Consider the following 19,871-nt stretch of genomic DNA (forward strand, 5'->3'; position numbering starts at 1 on the left):
TAATCACTATAGTCTGGGTCCCGGCTCATTGCTCCATTCCTGGCAATGAAAGAGCCGATATTTTAGCCAAACGTGGTGCTATTGAGGGTGAAATTTATGAGAGACCAATTGCTTTCAACGAATTCTATAGCTCGTCTCGCCAAAGAACACTTGCCAGCTGGCAAGCTTCTTGGGATAAAGATGATCTGGGTCGGTGGATGCACTCAATTATTCCGAAAATATCGACAAAGGCATGGTTCAGGGGACTGGATGTGAGTAGAGATTTCATTCGTGTGATGTCCAGACTCATGTCCAATCACTACACGTTAGATGCACATCTCCTTCGAATTGGGCTCTCCGAGACTAATCATTGTGCTTGTGGCGAAGGTTATCGAGATATTGATCATGTCGTTTGGACATGCGTGGAGTATCGTGATGTCAGATCTCAACTAATAAATTCTTTGCGTACCCAAGGTAGACTATCCAATATCCCAGTTCGAGACATTCTTGCTTGTCGTGACGTTTCATACATGAAACTTATTTATCATTTCATAAAGAAAACTGGAGTTTCAATTTAATAAAGGCCCCTTTCAAGACTTAGTTCTGATCCCAGCTGCGTCCATGAGTTCAACCAATAGCTAAATTAGAATAAAAATAATGTAATGATACAAACAAACTCGAAACAGTTTATGAAATTATTAACAAAATGTCTGAAAATAACAGCTTATTTTATAATTTATAGAAGTTAATCGTTTGGTTCAAATAATATTTCCGAGTAGATTTCATAATTAATGACGAGTTACCTAAGATGATATTTAAGTAATAAGAGAATATGTTTTAATAAATGCAAAACGTTGTGACTATGTTAGAATTAAATTAGGATAAGAATATTATGTAAAAGTGATGCTACGGCGAAGAAAAACTTATGTAAACTGCCTTAAGAAATAAACGTATTTATGAAAAAAAAAAATTTATGATTAAATTTTCAAAAGTGTGAGATAATCATATGTAACTCTAAAATTTATTTTTCTCATGCTTATGTAGGAGCTGGAACTGAATTACAAAAATAAATTCAGAACCTGTCATTTCTTAGCTAAGGCAAACTTCATTTCCATTCATTGAATTTTTAATGTGGAACACATTTTTGTTTTCTATATAGAAGTGCAAACTAGAAACCCAAGTAATAGACCACGTAGAAATGTGGTCAGGTTTTGAACAATTACAGTTCAATCAGTTTTGTATCAATTATTAATATCATGTCTCCATTTGGTTGGAAATATTTCTACCTATTGATTTGAATGTTCATAGCCATGTATTTTTAATTGTATATCTTTGAAATGTTGGTTAATAGCTAGCAGTGTCCTATTTTGTCTGCAAAAAATCTCCGGCATACCGGATTTCCCTGCCATAGTCGACGGTTTTGAAGGAGTAAGCGAGATATCAAAGGGCAAGCAGCGCTCTGATTGGTCAAACGATGCAAAAGCGTAGCTGTTAGAAGCACGCGAAGCTATAAATAGAAGCAAAATTATAGCTAACGTTTCAGTCCTACACGTAGCTTGCTAGAGGTAGGTTGTTGCTAGACAGCAAGCCAGAAAGTGCCATAAAACGATTTGAAGCAATTAGCTATGTCCTGATCTTGTGTCATGCAAGATTGGATGAAATCCCATGTTATGTCGTTTCGCCTGATTGACAACTACCCCAGGGTAAATTTTGAGTGCATAAGAATAATTTCTTATTTATATAAGATGAGCTCGATTGATAATGAGAAAAAGTTTATCGCTTCAACCGAAATCGCAGAATGGTAGTAATGGTAGAGAAACGCTATAAAAATAACTATTTGCCTACAAAACTTAAGCGATGGAACATGGAACGAAAGTGAGGTGATCGACAGGTGGAAGCAGTACTATGACGAGCATCTGAATGGCGAAGCACAAGATACAGAGAACGGTACAGGAATCAATCTGGGTGCACGCTCAGCCGACGACAGATTCCCAGCCCCTGATCTGTCGGAGATAATTGAGGAGATCGACAAGCTGAGGAACAACAAAGCCGCGGGCAATGACCAGTTGCCAGGCGAGCTGCTCAAACATGGAGGAGAGGCACTGGCTAGAGCGCTGCACTGGATGATTTCTAGGATTTGGAAGGAGAAGATTCTACCGCAGGAATGGATGGATGGAGTAGTATGTCCCGTCTATAAAAAGGGCGATAAGCTAGATTGTTGCAATTACCGCGCAATCACATTGCTGAACGCCGCCTACAAAGTACTCTCTCAAATCCCTTGCCGTCGTCAATTACCAATAGCTAAGGAATTCGTAGGACCATACCAAACGGGATTTACTGTAGCCCGCGCCTCTACGGATCACATATCCGCGATAAGACAAGTACTCCAGAAGTGTCGTGAATACAACGTACCCACGCATCACCTATTCATTGACTTCAAAGCGGCATACGACACAATCGATCGAGAACAGCTATGGCAGATAATGCACGAATACGGTTTCCCGGATAAACTGACGCGATTGGTCAAAGCAACGATACTACGTCCGAGTATCTGGGACGCTCTCGAGTCCCTTCGAATCTCGGAGAGGGCTACGTCAAGGTGATGGACTTTCTTGTATCTTGTTCAATATTGCCTGGTTGGTGGTTGACCATCGAAATTTACCATCTACAAAACGCTAATTAGACCGGTTGTTCTCTATGGCCACGAGTCCTGGACTATGCTGGCAGAGGACCAACGCGCCCTCAGTGTTTTCGAAATAAGGATGTCGGACGACAGCCCAGTGAAAATGGTTCTTGAATCTAATCCGACTGGTACAAGAAGAAGAGGAGCGCAGCGAGCAAGGTGGATCGATCAAGTGGAGGGTGATTTCTGAAGCATCCGTGCCTTGAGTGGCTGGCGACGAGCAGCCATGGACCGAGTTATGTGGAGACGTATGCTTGATACAGCAAAGGACACCCCAGGCCTATAGCTGTTAGGTAGGTAAGTATACAAAACTTGAACACAAGCTTGGCGAAAAGAAGCTTAATTGAAAATGTCGATCATTAGAAATTTTGGTTGCCTTGTTCCACATCAATGGCTCGAACAACCCCTTGGGGCTGGTCCTTTTAGTTTTTAATTGAATTAGAGAAATAAAACGTTGTTTTCAACCAATACAAATGGTCGAATTGGCTTCTGAAATTTGCAGCTATATGACGCACTGTCACCGAAAAAACGTTAACACCGTATTGCCTACTAGCCACTAGATGGCACACTACTACCGAAAAGAATTTTTCAGTCGCGGTTGTCTTTTCTATATTGGCAGGTATAAATACGATGTTGTATTGGAGAAAAAGACATAATTTTTTCTTCTAAATCGCTGTTTTCTTCATTCGACTTCGCGAAATCGTCTCTCTCACTCAACTTTGAGCACTCGAAAAACAAAAACCGAATACAAGTAGTACACCGGACGGCGTAGCCCGGAAGGTTGAAAGATACAAAAAAAACACCATTTCACATATACAATTAGAGTGCAAAATTCGAAACTCACTTCACTGTTCCACATAAAAACTTTATAACGCACAATCGCTTCAAATGCGCACAAATTCTGAATAAATACACTTTCCACTAAGAGTTTACGTCATTTTTACATATCGGTTTAGAAATTTATTTATAGATAAATCGTAACATGCGAAAAACATCAAAACAATTTGCAAGCAGTTTAAACACGACTGTCCTTTTTAGTGGATTGTTTTTCTTTGACACTTCTCATAAGATTTTCGCTAGTAAACTTGTTAATAAAACCAATTTCATTTTTGTTTTCTTTCTGCTGTCTTTCAGCGGTGATGGTGACAGATAGATTGAGTCAAATTTTCTGATTTTAATTACAAAATTAGTTGCCAATGAGAATTTCATGTTGGATTGAAATTTTGCTGGTTTGTGTGCAGAATATTCACCAACTAAACACATTCTCTAAAAATAAGAGTTATTTCAAAGCAAAGTAAATTCTCAATTTTAACTAATGCTAATTTCGGTCGTTCCGTGTCACCCGATTTGACGAGAATGGCGTGAAAACTGCCGTGCTCAATCTGAATATGTACGGATTATTGTTTAATCGGGTTGCCATGTTGCAATACAATCAGAGTATTTCTATAGGCAGGACAATTTTTAGAATCTTTTTGCGGCCTTTCCTTTACGAAACATTTCGGGGCATCACCGGGTCATTCAGCTAGTTCGAAATAAAAAAAACAGGAAACTAGAACTATGCTTTTCACATCAAACATTTTACTAGCATATTTCCTAGGAAATTTTTATCGTCTCACTTCATTGAATCTAAAAATTCCACCAGAAATGATTAAATTTATATTCATGAATTTCTTTCCGGGAACCAACATAATTAAATTATATTGATCAACAAAGCCAACGGCATTCCCATATATCATGAAACATACAAGAATCTAATTTATGGCAACCGAATGTGAAACCACGCCTGGGAAAATGTTTCTATCGAACATCGTGACCTTTCTCGAGAGTGAAACCCTTTTTTGAGCAAATTCTAAACAAAATTCTAAACTCCCCAGTGCCCATCGAGTCTCATTCCGACCGCGGTTGAGCAGCGGATAATCGATGGCCGCTGTTCATTCACCAGAAACATAGAATCCATTGTTCTCGAAAGCTGTGTTTTTGACATTCTATGAACGAACCTTTTGTTTTGGGTAAACTCGTGAATCTGCATCAAATATATCTCTTCATCCCTTCCGGAGGTGGTGGTTGTGGTGGTGTGTGTGCGCGTGTGCGTGTGTATTGTAAACGTACACTCGGGACCATCCGTTGATAATCCTAGGATTTTGTTTGGAATCCTTCTACGAACCATGATATTTGTACCGTTAAACGAGGTAAAGTTTATTATGTTCCTGTAGTTTAATGAAGTTATATCCAGAACCACGGTCAGGAAAACGGATGAAACAAGCTACCCATTGGTACAGTATTTCTTTGCCTCGTAGGTTAAACTTATCTACAAACACTTACACAGATATAGCCAGTTAGTGGTTGATGTTAGTTCGATATCACTTTTCTAATCTCGACAGTCTCGCTTGTCTTAATGGGTAATGCTTGCCGTTCACTTCTCGTCCTGCTGCTGCTGCCTAGTTGCCAAAGAGTATAATTCTACGCAGTCTGCCAGTGACACAAAAGCGTGTCAATTAGTCTCATGATAAACTGCTAAAGTATCAATAGTCAACATTGTATGGTTTTTTGTAATGCACGCTTAAATCTACAACTTCATCAACTGCCGCATTTTACTACGACTAGAGAACGATCAGATCAGATTGGGCTCGTGTTACGAAAGGGGTTCTGCTTCGCTTGCAAACACGGCAAGATTTGAACATCCCCCCACACGCCTGCGGTTGCCTCTCACTCAAACTAGCATCTCCGATGCTAAGATATTTTGCACAATTATCAATATCAAACACCAGACCGCAGACCAGTCGAAAGTTCCGACCAGCAGTTACAGTCACTACTAAAGAATTGTACACTTGTTTTTGCTTCTAATCGCTTGGGGAAACTCGAGCCTATGTGCGGTACCGCCCACCGGGTAGCCCATCAGTTCTTTGAAAATGTCTCCAATTTTGTAGTTAAATCTGTGGATGACAGAACAAACCGAAACTACTATGCTGATAGAAAACAATTAGGATTATTGCCGATACTTACTTTGCCGAGCATTCAACGTAACCACAGCGCCAGTGTTTCCGAACCAAAGTAGAAATGTCCTTTAATTCCTGAAACCACAGAAAAAAGAAAGAAAAAAAAAATCAGGTGAATGGAGACGCCTAGTTAGCTGTGGGCCTCGTCGACAACCAAGCCACTCCATCGAAATAGGGGAAGACTTTGTCTCTCACCTGAGTATGCGGAATGGTTTCGGTTACCAAATCAACCTTATTGCCCACAACCATTATTTTGAAATCACGATGACTAAAGCTCTCTAGGATTTGATCACGGATGCTGCGGCAGTACTGCAAATAGACAGAGTAGACATCATTGCTTCGGGAACTGATTTTCGGGATTGCCGGGCGGTCGAAACCACCGACGACTAACCAACCTGGAACGTGTCAAGGTTGCCCATGTCATACACCAGCACGTAGGTGTGCACCGTTCGCAACCCCAGCGGATGGCCGTTGTTCCACTCGGCGAGATTGTCGACGGGAAAGCGCCTCTGCGGCGGCACATCGATCACCATCAGCTCACGGATGCAGGTGTCGCACACCAGACAGCTGCGGTAGACCGTGCGCCGGCTGGTGCGGACGTGACTCTTCGGGAAGTCATGCTTGAAAAATTGCTGCAACGAGATTCGAGTACAGGTTTTCTGTTAGATGGACGGGTTCTGTTTGCATTCACTGTACATTTTTTTTTCTGCTGTTGATTTGCTTTGCTTTACTAGAAGCTTTTTAAACTGTGTTTGATGGTGCCATCGGAGAACAGGGCCGAGTAATCAATTCGTAATAGTTATTTGCTGCATTTGCAGGATACGGAACGGAATCGATGCGAGCAAGCAAGCGTACGCAATTGAATTATGAACGGTTCTGCTCTTTCTATTCTAGAGCTCTTAACAAATAACTCTGGCTGGATATTGATTTTGGAATTGCATTGAATTCATTTCTATTTACGTTGAGCTCGCCATCATCGACGCAGTAACGCAGCTCGAATAACATTTGTGTTAAACGGCGATGAAGGATTCATGCCGACCTACTTCAAATTATTCCCCAGACAATCATGCGTGAACTACATCGCTCTCGCAATACAGTATTGAATCGCTGTCGCATAATCAGCCGACTGCAATATCCATTTGTTCTTATTAAAATAATTACCACTAAATCATACTAATGAGCTTGCTTTAGACAAGGTAGAATTCCATGGAATAACAGTATCCTAGATTTGCTAGTGTTATGTTAGAAATATTTCGCACCGGATGGTAAGGCTATAGCCTATTGGTAAGCATGTGAAATGTGCCCCCATGTGTGGTTATGAATGAACCGATTCAAATAATGTTGAGCTCCTTCGAGACTCAAAGTTGATTGTGGATCGAGTTCGAAGATCATATGGCGGGCAGTTCCACACACACACACACACACACGACGGACTGTGGCGATTATTATATGAAACATGGCCAAATTTTTCAGTGATTGCATATGAGGCAAATGAGAAAGGCAAACAAAGCATTGGGAATGGACTACAATGTAAAATAATTAACTCAGCAAAAAGGCATTGCTGGTAAATGATACAATTAAAATTGTATCCATTATACACCTAAACCTCGGTTTAATTATGTGTGTGTGTGTGTGTGTGTGTGTGTGTGTGTGTGTGTGTGTGTGTGTGTGTGTGTGTGTGTAACAAAAAATATGCTCTCACTGGTGGCTGAACCGATTTTCACAAACTTAATTTCAAATGGAAGGTCTCGTGGTCCCATAAAGCTTGCTTCATTTAGAATTGGAACAAACTTTTGCTCATATTGTGGTGCTCCTTGTGGACGGATTTGGAAGTTCTTGGCGCCCACGTGTCAGTTTCACGTATGATTTTTGACATTACGCAAATCGACTGTACTTTGTAAACAATCAACATGGAAGCCGAAAGAAGGGAAAAAATTGTGCACAGTTATTTGGAAAATCCATTGTGGTCTGCATCTAGCCTAGCTAAAAAGCTCAAATTGCCCAGAAATACCGTATGGCTGGTATCAAACGGAATAAGAAAACATTGACGACGATTCAGAAGCCTCAAGCCAATCGTCGGAGTGGAACTGTCGACCGGAAACAGCGTGGTAAGACTTTGAAGACGATTAAGAGGAATCCTAATCTGTTTTACCGTGATTTATCCAGAAAATTCGGTGCTGCCATAGTACCGTGAGGAGAACTCGACTCCGGGAAGGAATCATGTCGTATCGAGCTAGCAAACAGCCAAATCGGACCATAAAACAGAATAGTGTGGTCAAAATTCGTGCTCGGAAACTATATGACTAGGTGCTGACCAAGTTCGTCTTCTGATTGACGATGAAACCTATGTCAAGGCTGACTTCGGGCAAATCCCAGGTCAAAAATTTTACTTGGCAACGGCTCAATTTAGCAATTTGCAAGAAAATTTATGATTTGACAGGGCATTTGCAGCTGTGGCAAAAAAAAAACGAAAGTTTTCGTTACAAATAAGACAATGACATCGAAACTATACCTAAAAGAGTGTGTCCAAAAACGAATTTTGCCGTTTATTCGATCCCACGACTATCCCGTAATGTTTTGGCCACATTTGGCAAGCTGTCATCACAGCAAAGTCGTTCAAGAATGGTATGCAGAGAAAGGGGTCCAGTTTGTTCCGAAAAACCTTAACCCACCCAACTGCCCCCAGTTCCACCCTATTGAGAAATACTGGGCAATCATGAAGAGGAGACTCAAGGAAAAGGGAAAGGTTGTCAAAGGCATCAATCAGATGACGACCTGGTGGAATAAGATAGCTAAAACGATGGACGAAGAAGTTGCGCGCTGCCTAATGAACCGTGTTACAGGAAAAATTCAAGATTTCCTTCGAAACAGTAACGAATAATTTTATCCGTATTTTTTCTTAAAAGTATGAAGAAAACGCTACATTTGTATAAAAAAAGATCTTGAATTCAATAATAAATAACTGAAATACAGGCAATTGTCTTTGTTCCAATTCCATCTGAAGCAAGCTTTAGCCTGCTATTGAATTTCATCCCGATCCGACTTCCGAGATATAGAATGATATGTACCAAAAAAATGGAAAAAATATGCACTCACTTTTTAAGAGATGGGTGAACCGAGTTTCGCAAACTAAGATTCAAATGAAAGGTCTTATAGTTTCGTAAAAATTTTCAGAACATTTTGTCCGGATCCGACTTTCGGTTTCGGAACTAAAGTGTGATGAGTGGGAAGTAACCAATTTCATTAGTATTTTTTCACGAACGATGATCAAAAACAGATACAAATCCTATAAAACTATCTGATAATTTTTTATAGTTTGCAGAGCTTTTTAATTTGTGGGCATAAAAACTCAATTCGGCACAACTGTTTCCTTCTTTTCCAGTTCCGGAAGCACCGAAAGTGGTGATGAAAAACAAGAAAAAAATAGAATTCACTTCGATTTCGCTGCAATGCTTGAACCGATTTTCACAAATCTTGATTAGAATCAAAGCTCATATTATCTTTATAGCTACTGTGAAATTTCATCCGTATCCAACATCCGGTTCCGTGTCGAAGCTTTCAAATTGGTATATAGAATGACAATACAATACCGTGAAACGTGGAAGAAGAAAACACAAAAGAAACGATGTGTGCTTTGTTCTATTTCGTACACGCTATAAAAAAACCAACCGGTTACGGATGTCTGCTACTAGTGTATGATATTGGTAAAAGACGACGCTGCGGTTGATAAAAAATTTTGCTATTATATAAGTGAGACCGAATGAATTTTTTATCTTTTAGCAGTGTTAATGTCTCTATTTACAGTATAAAAATCGAGAGAAACAAAGATTTTTCTTTGATATACGAATTTTCTCATATCAGTCACTCTTCGGACATTATGCCACACCTTTGATTCAACAGTATGCTTCAAGTTAAAATATTATTTTAAAGATTTATAACGGTTATTAGAAGAAAATGTAGCGTTGTCCACTTGTAATTAATTATTTATGCAATTGATTTCTGAAGCAAAGTATATCTTCTTTATCTGCTTTTCTTCTATATCGACATTTTAAGGGACATATTGTATCATTGTTGTGGGGCATACCACTGATTTGTTGTGGGGCATATTATACGTTTGCTCGGGCATTATGCCTATGGCAAACGAAAAACTGAGAATGAATCATTGAAAATTATGTTCCTCAGACGTATTTCAAAGAACTACCTACATTCTCGAAGAAAATTAGAAAAATATCTCAATGTATGCTTAAGGGGGGTATATTATAACACTTTACCCTACCTACTTCAATTTCATATAAAAGGAACAACATTGCAGCATTCTTTCAATAAATCTTGAAAAACCTGATACACTGATGAAGAATATAAATAATATTCGAAATTCGAATCTCTGATGCGACGTTCATTATATATAATTTAAAGTATTGTGAGATACATACATAGTGAACGTGTATAGTGACGTGATGTGGCTATAGTAGAATTAAATGGTGTTAATAAAGTTTATTCCAGTGAAATTATTCTACTAAACGCTCAAACACTGATAAATTAATAACTGTTTAATGTTTCAAAATGTGAAAAATATGACTAGTTATGATAAATTGTCCTCATCCTTTGTTTAGCTTAAAATGTTTTGATAATTTGATACTGATTTGATTGGTATTTTAGTATTTTTTTTTGAGAAAATCCGACTACAATTCAGATTTGCCGCAGATATTGTACTATTGTTTAAAAAATGTAAGCGCCTACTCATGAAAACCGTTCAGTATAGTCATTTTGTATCTCGGAACGACCTCAAACATCGTTTTCTACTAATCCTACCCGTTCCCATATTCTAATGGTTTGTAACGAATGTCGATATACCGAAAGTCGCCATCTTGGATATTGAAGCGACTTAGAAGATTCTTTTCCTGCAAATACTGATGATTTTCGTACCAAAATTATCCATTATGTTATACAAATCCAATAATACATATGGGTCTATTATTATAACATAACTATTTTTTTCGGTATAGAACTCGAAAATATTCGACACGTTTGTTTTATTTCAATATGGTGCGTAGAATTTTCGAGATATGATTGCTTGAAGTTTTGCGTTTACAAAAAATAACCTTTTTTCATCGGCCTATACTGTAAAATTGTTTAAAGCAGTGAACAACTCATTGAGTGTGAGAATGCCGTCGCAAATAGAAAGTGACAACTTCTGGTAACTTTTTTTGCCGTTTATTAAGAGTGACCTTTTTGCAGGTATTTTTTTGGCAACACTTTTTCTGATAGATCACGCGTGTCTTGTGTCATTGTTGAACTTGTTCAGTTTGATCTACAATTTAATCATGAATCGTCGTTTGGTCTATAATTTAATCATGAATGGGGGCTGGTAAAGTTGTAGGAAGATCCACTTTTTTAACGAAAAATTGTGTTCAGCTACCAAGCTCATTCCTGGTTGAATGGATACGTCAACAAGAAAAATTGCCTCATCTGGATTAAAGACCAGCCAGACGCATTGAAAGAGCTACCAATGCATCCTAAAAAAATACTGTTTGGTGTGGATTATGGGCCGGTGGCATTATTCGACGAATACCGGCCGATATGTTGGAAAAAGTGTGTCAAAATTGGATCTTGCGCATGGGCCATCTAAAGCGGAGTCGCGACCAACATTTGCATGAAATCATCTTCAAACATTCAATTATATTGATCGTTCTATCGATTCCAATAAAGGTTTCATCAATTTTTTGTGCTTTTTCGAAAATCAAATCCTATACCTCTTAAAAATCATACTTTATTAAGTCAATTATACGATTACGGGGAGCCGAATATACTTCTGCTCATACATATTGCAAATCACAACACAATAGAGTAAGACGTATAAATGTCAAAATTACAAACATTCGTTCAAAATGACGAGTTTGTCGATCGATATTTAAGAAATGTTTAGAAAATTGTATTAAACCTAGCTGCATAAATAATTTGTTCTGCTATTGGAATCATAAAAATCATGAATTAATTATTTTCCATTGTCGAGCGATTGATTCCTGCAAATCCGGCAAATATAGCCATAAAAGTATGATTAACTGCCCATGTTAACAAGCACCCTAATTGACCCTAGTTCTCAGCACCCCATGAAATGGAAACAACAGGTCGTTTCGCTTTTTTTTTTTTTCACTCTCTGCGAACACTGTCCTACCTGCAGTATACTGGTGCGTCCAACGCCGGAGGCCCCCAGGAAAGCCACCTTGAGGGGGCCTTGCATCCAAGGGGGTTCCGGTCCCTCCAGAGTGATCCGCTATGCTGAAATACACTTATGTTGTATACGAATTTCCATATCGATCGATAAAATTTTGTTGGGCTTATTGCTACTACTGGTGATGGTTGTGGTGGTGGTGGTGGTAGTGGTGGTACTTGAAGTGGTGCTGGTGGTATTTTTATTGGTGGTGCTATTGGTTTTATTATTGGTGGTGGTGGTGGTGGTGGTTGCCGCTGCTGAGGTGGTAGCAACAATGGAAGGACTAACAGCAGCAGAAAAGGCAGCGGCAATGGCAGCACTGGCCTTGCCGGAGTTTTTACAGGTGGTAATGGTATTGTTATTATTGCTAGTAATATTGCTATTATTACCATGTTCGAATAACAGTTTATTGGAATTGGTAGGCGAGAATCGATGCCACATTTTAACGACAAACTTGATTAGGTTAATGGCAAACACTTTTTTCTACTACGACACGAACTAATCGTCGTGGCAAATTTTTCGCCGCTATCGGCTCCGACTGGTTTCGACAGTTTCACTGTCGAATTGACTACTTGCCAATAGTTGCCTTATCTTATCAACGAATCCTAATTTCCAGATTCGATTTCGCAGTGCCTAGGTCCTCGTTTCGTTGGGTTATCGTCGGCGAAAAATGGCAAAGTTTCTGCGATCGCTCATTTAATTCTTGTAATTTTATTGGTTTCTCTTCTACTCCTAGTTATCACTAATCCACTTCGAATATTTTATTGTCCTCTAATACCATTATTGATGGTAGTTTTTGTATCGTTCATTTATGGTGGGCCAGCAGTCCTGACGCATGCTAGAAAGAAAAAGAAGAATAAACAGTTTAGTGGCATTTACGACTAATCAACATTCTGTTCGAGAAATAGTAAAACTATTGACCCAGGAATTCGTTTGTTCGACGCATCCTTTTAATAAAATTTCGACAGATTTTTAATTTCACATTCCTAATCGTTCAAAAGCGCAAATTTGGTCGAACGCTATGCTAAGGATAACAATTTGACAAACAATTAAACGCCTTTTAATCGCCACCGCTTCCAGTTTCTTGAACGCTAGAAGCAAGCTGTTCCACGAGGCTGCTATTTCATGCTTCGTGGATCTTTTTTCATCCTACAAAAACGTAATATGCTCCACCCGCTCGTTAATCCACCGTGACGAGACGTCTAGCTCTCCCCTCTCGAAAACGTAACGCCCCTAGGCAGAGGCTAGTCGTAAATTTTTTTCGCAACTGATAGGGTGGATCGTATAAAGTCCTGGAAAATATAAAAAAGCACAAGCCAACAGCATATCGCTATCCGCCCATGTTCTGTCTCCCATAAAGTCTAGAATATCATTACCGGAGCCGTTTAACCATTATTTCATTAGGCCTCTCTGCTCACAGCGTTAGCAGAATGGTGCAGATTGTAAGGTTATTCGTTTTCGTTTTGTACGCGTGTCGGCTGAAATCGCTGTCTGTTTTTCTTCCTCCGGAGGAAAATTTGGTATTCAAAACAAGGCGAAAGGAATTTTTTCTCAAAATTGATAAAATAAAGGCCACAGAATGGGAAGTTTAGAGACGGCAATTTTGTATAGCTTTTACATGGCTCAAATCATTAACTTATACAGTGAGGCAAAGTATTTTACTGTCACTAATTTGGTTTGTCAAACATACATTTTTTATCATTTGCAAGATAAAGAATGGAGTCCGTATACAACCTGTTATTTGACCGTTTCCATGAAAGTCGATCTAGACATCACTGTAAAAAAAGAGTTCAATTTTAGGGGTATTCGACCAATATTTTTGCTGCTTCCGGAATCGGACACCGAGATCCAGTACAGCTGAAGTCGTTTTATTTGACCATTAACTTTTGATGTGGAACACTTATTTGTTTTCTATCTAGGGGTTATAAATTCAAGGACATAAACATACAGAAAAGAGATCAGGGTTTAAACCAGAGGTGAAAATAAGCACATTTTGCGTACGAAAATGTGAATCAAGATTTTCGATTGTGAATCGAAAAACCAAGCACCGTGAATTAAAAAATTTGTTAACAAAACTAAAATTATGATATTTTTTAAATTGTGGGAACTGTACACATAGAGTAGCAGCAGACCTTATGCATACGCGCTCTTTTTATTGCCCTGAAACAAGTTTCTTCTCATTCTCAGAAGACAACCATGCGCAGGCAAAGAGCTTTAGCTGCTCTCACAAAAACTCGTACGTGCATTTATGTACCGCGGCAGAAATGAATGTACAACGCTTTGTACGTCCTCAGCGCATTTAGCCAAGAACTAGGTTCGAGTGCTCCAGTCACATAAGAATAAGCATCGCAACCTGTGCTAATTAACTCTCTGATAAGTCCCCGTCACGTTAGTAAATTTATTTTTTCTAAACTACTTCGATGTTCTCAGATAATCGGAGTAATTTTTAACATTTTTATGAACATTTATTCCGAAAAATATTTAAATAGACATATATTATCGAATTTAATTCGTCAAGATAAAAACATCTGATTTCTATACAATTAGATTACAATGAAAGGATCGTCATCATTATTCAGTATTCAAAAATCTTGAAGGATAAATAGTGGGTTGCAAGCGCAAATACAGCAAACGACTTTGAATGTTAGATAAAATACATAATTTTCAATATGTGGAATGAATCCCGTAGCCAAGGGAAGCACGTAGGAAGTTGCCATGCAAAAATCAACACAAAGTACCGGCTAAGATTTTTTCCGGTTATCCCATTCAAAGTTTTTTGCCCGGTTTTTACACTAAGAATGACTTTAAACAATTTCTGCTCTGGACAGTTCAAGTCCGGTTTTGACATACATAGAATAATGATTCGGGTTTCGTATTCAAAACTACTTAAAGGGGGTTTCAACGATAAGTTGCACTTATCAGCCGTTCATATAACGCTCAATCACTTTTTGAAATCTGCTATCCCGGGTAGGTGTAAATAGCAAACAAAGGTCAAAATAATAACAAATTTTACCATCATATCTTGGCTTGATGTCTCTGTGTTGTCAGAGTGATACTTGATATTTTCGTGATATTTCATCAAGGGATCAAGACATTGTACAATATCTGTTCAACATCAAAATTAGTTATAATATCTTATTTAGTTATTGATGAGCTATTTCAATTTCATTAAGTAAATTGACCCAGTAGTTTTATCTTCAAATAAAATACCATTTAATAAACTGCATCAGATATAATTTATAATAGCAACTCGCTTGATAAAAACAGTGTTTAGATTAACTAATGAATACCAACATACTAATAGGATATTCGAAATGTATTAGGTTTAAAGTACTATGTATTGTAGATGCCACGGCGAAGAAAAACTTATGTATATTGCCTATGAAATAAACGTATTTATGAAAAAAAAAAACTGCATCAGACTCAGATAAGAGAAATACTTAAGATATTACTCTATTCTAAATGCTAGAATATAAAATAATGAACAAATTCATCTTCTATAAATATTTTGTTCTTGGTTTGATATTACAATGACAGAATTTTTTATTTTGTTGCTATTTTCTCATGCAGACTTTGTTATGATTTTTGATATTTTAACTCTTATTTCAAACTAAATAATGTTAATTTCTACCATTGAGATGTTTGATTTTAATGACAGAATTTGGTATTGGTTTGCAAATCACTTCTACCCGGGATGTTTCAAACAGTATCACACATAGAGATTTTTGGATAAAAAGCTTTGGAAATTAATGTTTCATTCATGTCAATTCATGTTACCTTGAATTAGGCCGAAGAAAACTCTAAAATTATAGTGGTCTATAACTCCAAATTGGAACTGGTATCGATCGATTTTCACTATTTTTCGGATTCAAAAGAAAGTTCTTATGAATAGAATTTCATTAAGATCCAACTTCCGATTCTGGAATTCCAGAAATATGTTTATTAACCTCTCCGGATCAGAAAAACTCCACCAAAAAAAATTAAAACTGGCATATAAATGTACACAAAAAAAGGTTATAAATCTTCAAAACTGCTCTTACACATTCATTTCAAATTACCTTCTATGTCTATATGTCGAAGATTCTGCAGTTGAATTCTTGAATTTTACAGGTAGTGAAACTGTTAACTTCGAAGACACTTTTCAGGGCTGGAAATATCAAGATCAACATATCAGCAATTCGTAATCACTAGGGAAGATGATCGCTTGTGATCTTTTCCAATAAAGATCACTAATGATCTGATCAGTTTATCATTTATCTTTGAATCACTTCTATCAAAATCAATATTGACCTTCCATCACACAAAATCGGTAGTGATTTTGGGCTATTATTAACACTGATTCCTGTAAGATCAAATCACTGGACGATTCGATCAGCTTCGAGCTTTGTGGAAAAAAACACTTATGAGCAAGATCAGACATGAATGCCGATTGATTTACGTCTAAAATCTTGAGGGGTGTGAAAATTAGTGACAACAGTAATCCTACAGAAATTTTTAACTATCATAAGGATAACACGTGTCAATGAGACTTTTAAAATCGTGGAAAATTAGTAATTTTGTAGCTTTGGGAAGTTTAGTGATGAGTGATAAGGAATACTAAAGGAGCATGTATATCAATGGTTTTTGTCAACTTATATGCATGAGGGTGCTCAAATTTAGGAAAATTGTCAGTTTGTAACTTTCAGGAATGCTCCTTTAATAATCCTTATCACTAGAGTTGGGAAAAATACCGGTTTCATTACGTTACGATTACGAAGTTTCAACATATGTTCTCGTTTGATACAAACCGTGTTTGATTTCGCCACCTGTTGTTTAATTCGCAATAAAATGAATACTAGACGAAGGGAAATGAATGCTAGATGTAGGTTTTATGGAAATAATCAGTTGGGATCGTAATCACATTTATAATGTAAAATTAGTAAATAATATACAACACCAAATAGTGATTATTGCGTCGAAAGACTTTGTTTTACCTCCAGCTGGTTGATACTGATGCTCATGCACTTTTTAGATTAAACCCAATAAAACGCTATTTGACATGAATTTGGTTTATAGAAGTAACAGGAGCGCAGCGTTTGAATTGGCGTAGCTAAATCCTGCACTCCTGTTACTTCTGTGTAGGATATTCAAGCTAAATAGGGTAATATTAATCAGTCGCATGGCACGCTTTGTGATTGAATTTTTCTTATCATTGTAATTATTATTCATTGCAGCATGTATGTTAACACTATTAGCTGTTTTTATGATATTACTCCACCACGACGGTATTACCGAATAAATTTCAAATACTTCACGAAGCATAGAATTTCGATGCGACGGACGAAATAAGATCACCTTACGAGAATAAAATTATTGATATCGATTAATCCATATTCGAGAAAATTGAGCGGTAATCATTTTTTACGTTCACGCCACTTATACCATCATATCACCGTAACCGAAAGTGACATCCATTTGAACTAGAATGAACACAGAGTAGCATTAAAACGATCCTAGCTTTGTTGAAATGTTGTTGTGATACTAATAACGAGGAAGACATTTTTAAATTCTAAATAAAACCAAAATTTATATTATCAAAAATCATTCGTTTCAAAATTTCTTGTAATTTCTCCAAAAAAAAATGTGATATGAAAAGAGAATACTGACTATTTTTATTTACTGTGAATCAAAAAACTTCTTTATTTCCACCCCTGGTTTAAACACTCACCGTTCAGTTAATTTGGTTTCGATTTATAAGATTAGTTAGTTAGTTGTTTTAGACCGGTTCTAACCTATCGGTCATTCACCGGGGGAGTTATAAGATTAACTACTACTGGAATTATTTCTACGCATCGATTCGACTCGGATTATACCATCTATTTTCAAGCAAATAGGTCACGTGTAACGACACAAAATGATTCAATGTTCTGACAGGGTTGCTTTGATCAAATGCAAAAGTGCAACTTATGGCGTTTTCACTTGAAGCAAAACCCAACCCAAGCAACCATATGCATCATATCATTGCACATTTACAACTTTAGTAGAACATCGTTAATGTAGAAGCACAAACAAAAAAATTTTTTTTCATATTAAAGTACAATCCTTCGGTTAATTGTGGAATATAATTTCATTCAAATGGCTGCCTCGGCTGGCCTTGCAGTACGCCATACGGTCGGTCCAGTTTTTTAGTACATGTTCGATTGTATGCAGCTTTATTTCAGCTATGACTGCACGAATGTTGTCCTTCAAGGCTTGAATTATCTCTGGCTTGTCCACATAACACTTATCTTTGATAGCCCCCCAAAGATAATAGACTAACGGCGTCAAATCACAGCTCCAAGGCGGCCAAACGACATCCGAATTTCGACTGATAATTCGATCTTCGAAGGCTGTGTGTGTAACGGAACGCCGTCTTGTTGGAACTAAATGGTTTCCAAGTCTTTCTCTTCAAGTAACGGGAAGAACCAATCGCTGCTAACCATGGCGCGGTAGCACTCGCCATTGATTGTGGCGGCTGTCTCATTTTCGAAGAAAAATGACCCAATGATGCCGCCAGACCAAAATCCACACCAAACCGTCACTCGCTGAGGATGCATCGGCTTCTCCATGATAACGTGCGGGTTTGCCGTCCCCCAGATGCGACAATTTTGCTTATTAACATACCCGCCGAGATGAAAATGTGCTTCATCCGAGAAGATGATTTTTTGACAAAAATCGGCGTCTTCTTCAAGCTGATCGCAAGCCCAGTTGGCGAAGCGATAACGCATCGGATGGTCTCGTGGCTTCAACTCCTGAATCAATTGAACTTTGTACGGTGTCATACCAAGGTCTTTATGCAAAATTCGTCTCAGCGATGTCCCCGAAATGTTCAATTGTTGAGTTCGACGCTTCACTGATGTTCCTGGCGTCTCACGCACACTCTCGGCAACAGTAGCGATATTTTCGGTTGTGCGCACTGTTTTTGGCTTATCACGCGTTGGTTTGTCAATAATAGTGCCAGTTTCTCTCAATCTTTTCAAAAGAAAACGCACATACGGAGCTGACGGCGCTTCTTTTCTTCCCATTTTCATACATAATTTTCGCACACATTCCGCAACATTACCATGATTTTCAAAGTAAAACTGCACTTTTCGTTCAGCGAAAGGATAAAACTAAGTTTCTGTCAAATCAGAAGTGACGTTAAGGTTGCCAATGTCGAAATAACCGCTAGTTCAAAAAAATAGTTAGATCGCGGACCCTGTACATATTTAATACTATATTTTATTGCAATCAAACATTATCGATAACAATGCATAGAAATTGAATTGCTACATTAAATCAATGCATTAGAGTTGAAAAAAGTAGAATAATTTTTCAATTCAAATCTATCTTCGACCCCAACTGCTGTCAAATCCATACATTCCATACAGTGGGGAAATGGATCAAAAACGTGACAATTTTTTAGGAGGCATGATACAGTTGACCATGAAGCACTTGGTGTAAAATGGTCAGTAAAATCGATTTCACGTAAATAGAAGGATTGCGCAAAACGCTATCATGTTCGTTTTACCTCAAGCTCATTATTTTGTACTGTATTGTATTCAAGCTTAACTATGTAACATAAAATCGAAATACTTGCAGAAGAGTGAATAGAATGTTTCTGATGTAAAAACCTGTTTTCATCCACCTAGTGGTGTAATGATGCCTTTCTCATATCAATCATACTATCATACATATATTACTGTGGTATTCTTCAGAATAATTTTCTTCGATTCATAAAAGAATAACCAAAATCGGTTTGTTCGACCGTCTATCGATAAAAACTATCAATTGGAGAAGATTTGAGGTCGATTTAGAAAAATTATTACGGTTTTTCGCCCTTTTCAGTGATGGTATAACATTTTTAACACACTTTACCCTATATTTCCGAAACCGGAAGTCGGTTCCGGATGAAATTCAGAAATTACGTATGGAACCACAGGATCTTTGATTTGAACCAAAGTTTGTAAAAATCGGTCGCGCCTTCTATGAGTAACGTTAG

At 37.8% G+C, this 19,871-nt stretch overlaps 1 protein-coding gene across 1 annotated transcript; it reads right to left on the reverse strand.

The window, feature by feature from the left end:
• Positions 1-816: 816 nt before the first annotated feature.
• On the reverse strand, positions 817-16,095 carry LOC131432808 (ras-like protein family member 10B). Its single transcript, XM_058599335.1, is given in 6 exon segments — positions 817-5,595; positions 5,666-5,733; positions 5,854-5,967; positions 6,054-6,290; positions 11,834-12,710; positions 15,931-16,095. Coding segments are annotated over 5 exon segments (1,020 nt in total). The 5' UTR covers positions 12,314-12,710; positions 15,931-16,095; the 3' UTR covers positions 817-5,474.
• Between the last annotated feature and the right edge of the window lie 3,776 nt (positions 16,096-19,871).

Source organism: Malaya genurostris, chromosome 2 (assembly GCF_030247185.1).
Source record: "Malaya genurostris strain Urasoe2022 chromosome 2, Malgen_1.1, whole genome shotgun sequence".
Lineage (NCBI taxonomy): Eukaryota > Metazoa > Arthropoda > Insecta > Diptera > Culicidae > Malaya > Malaya genurostris.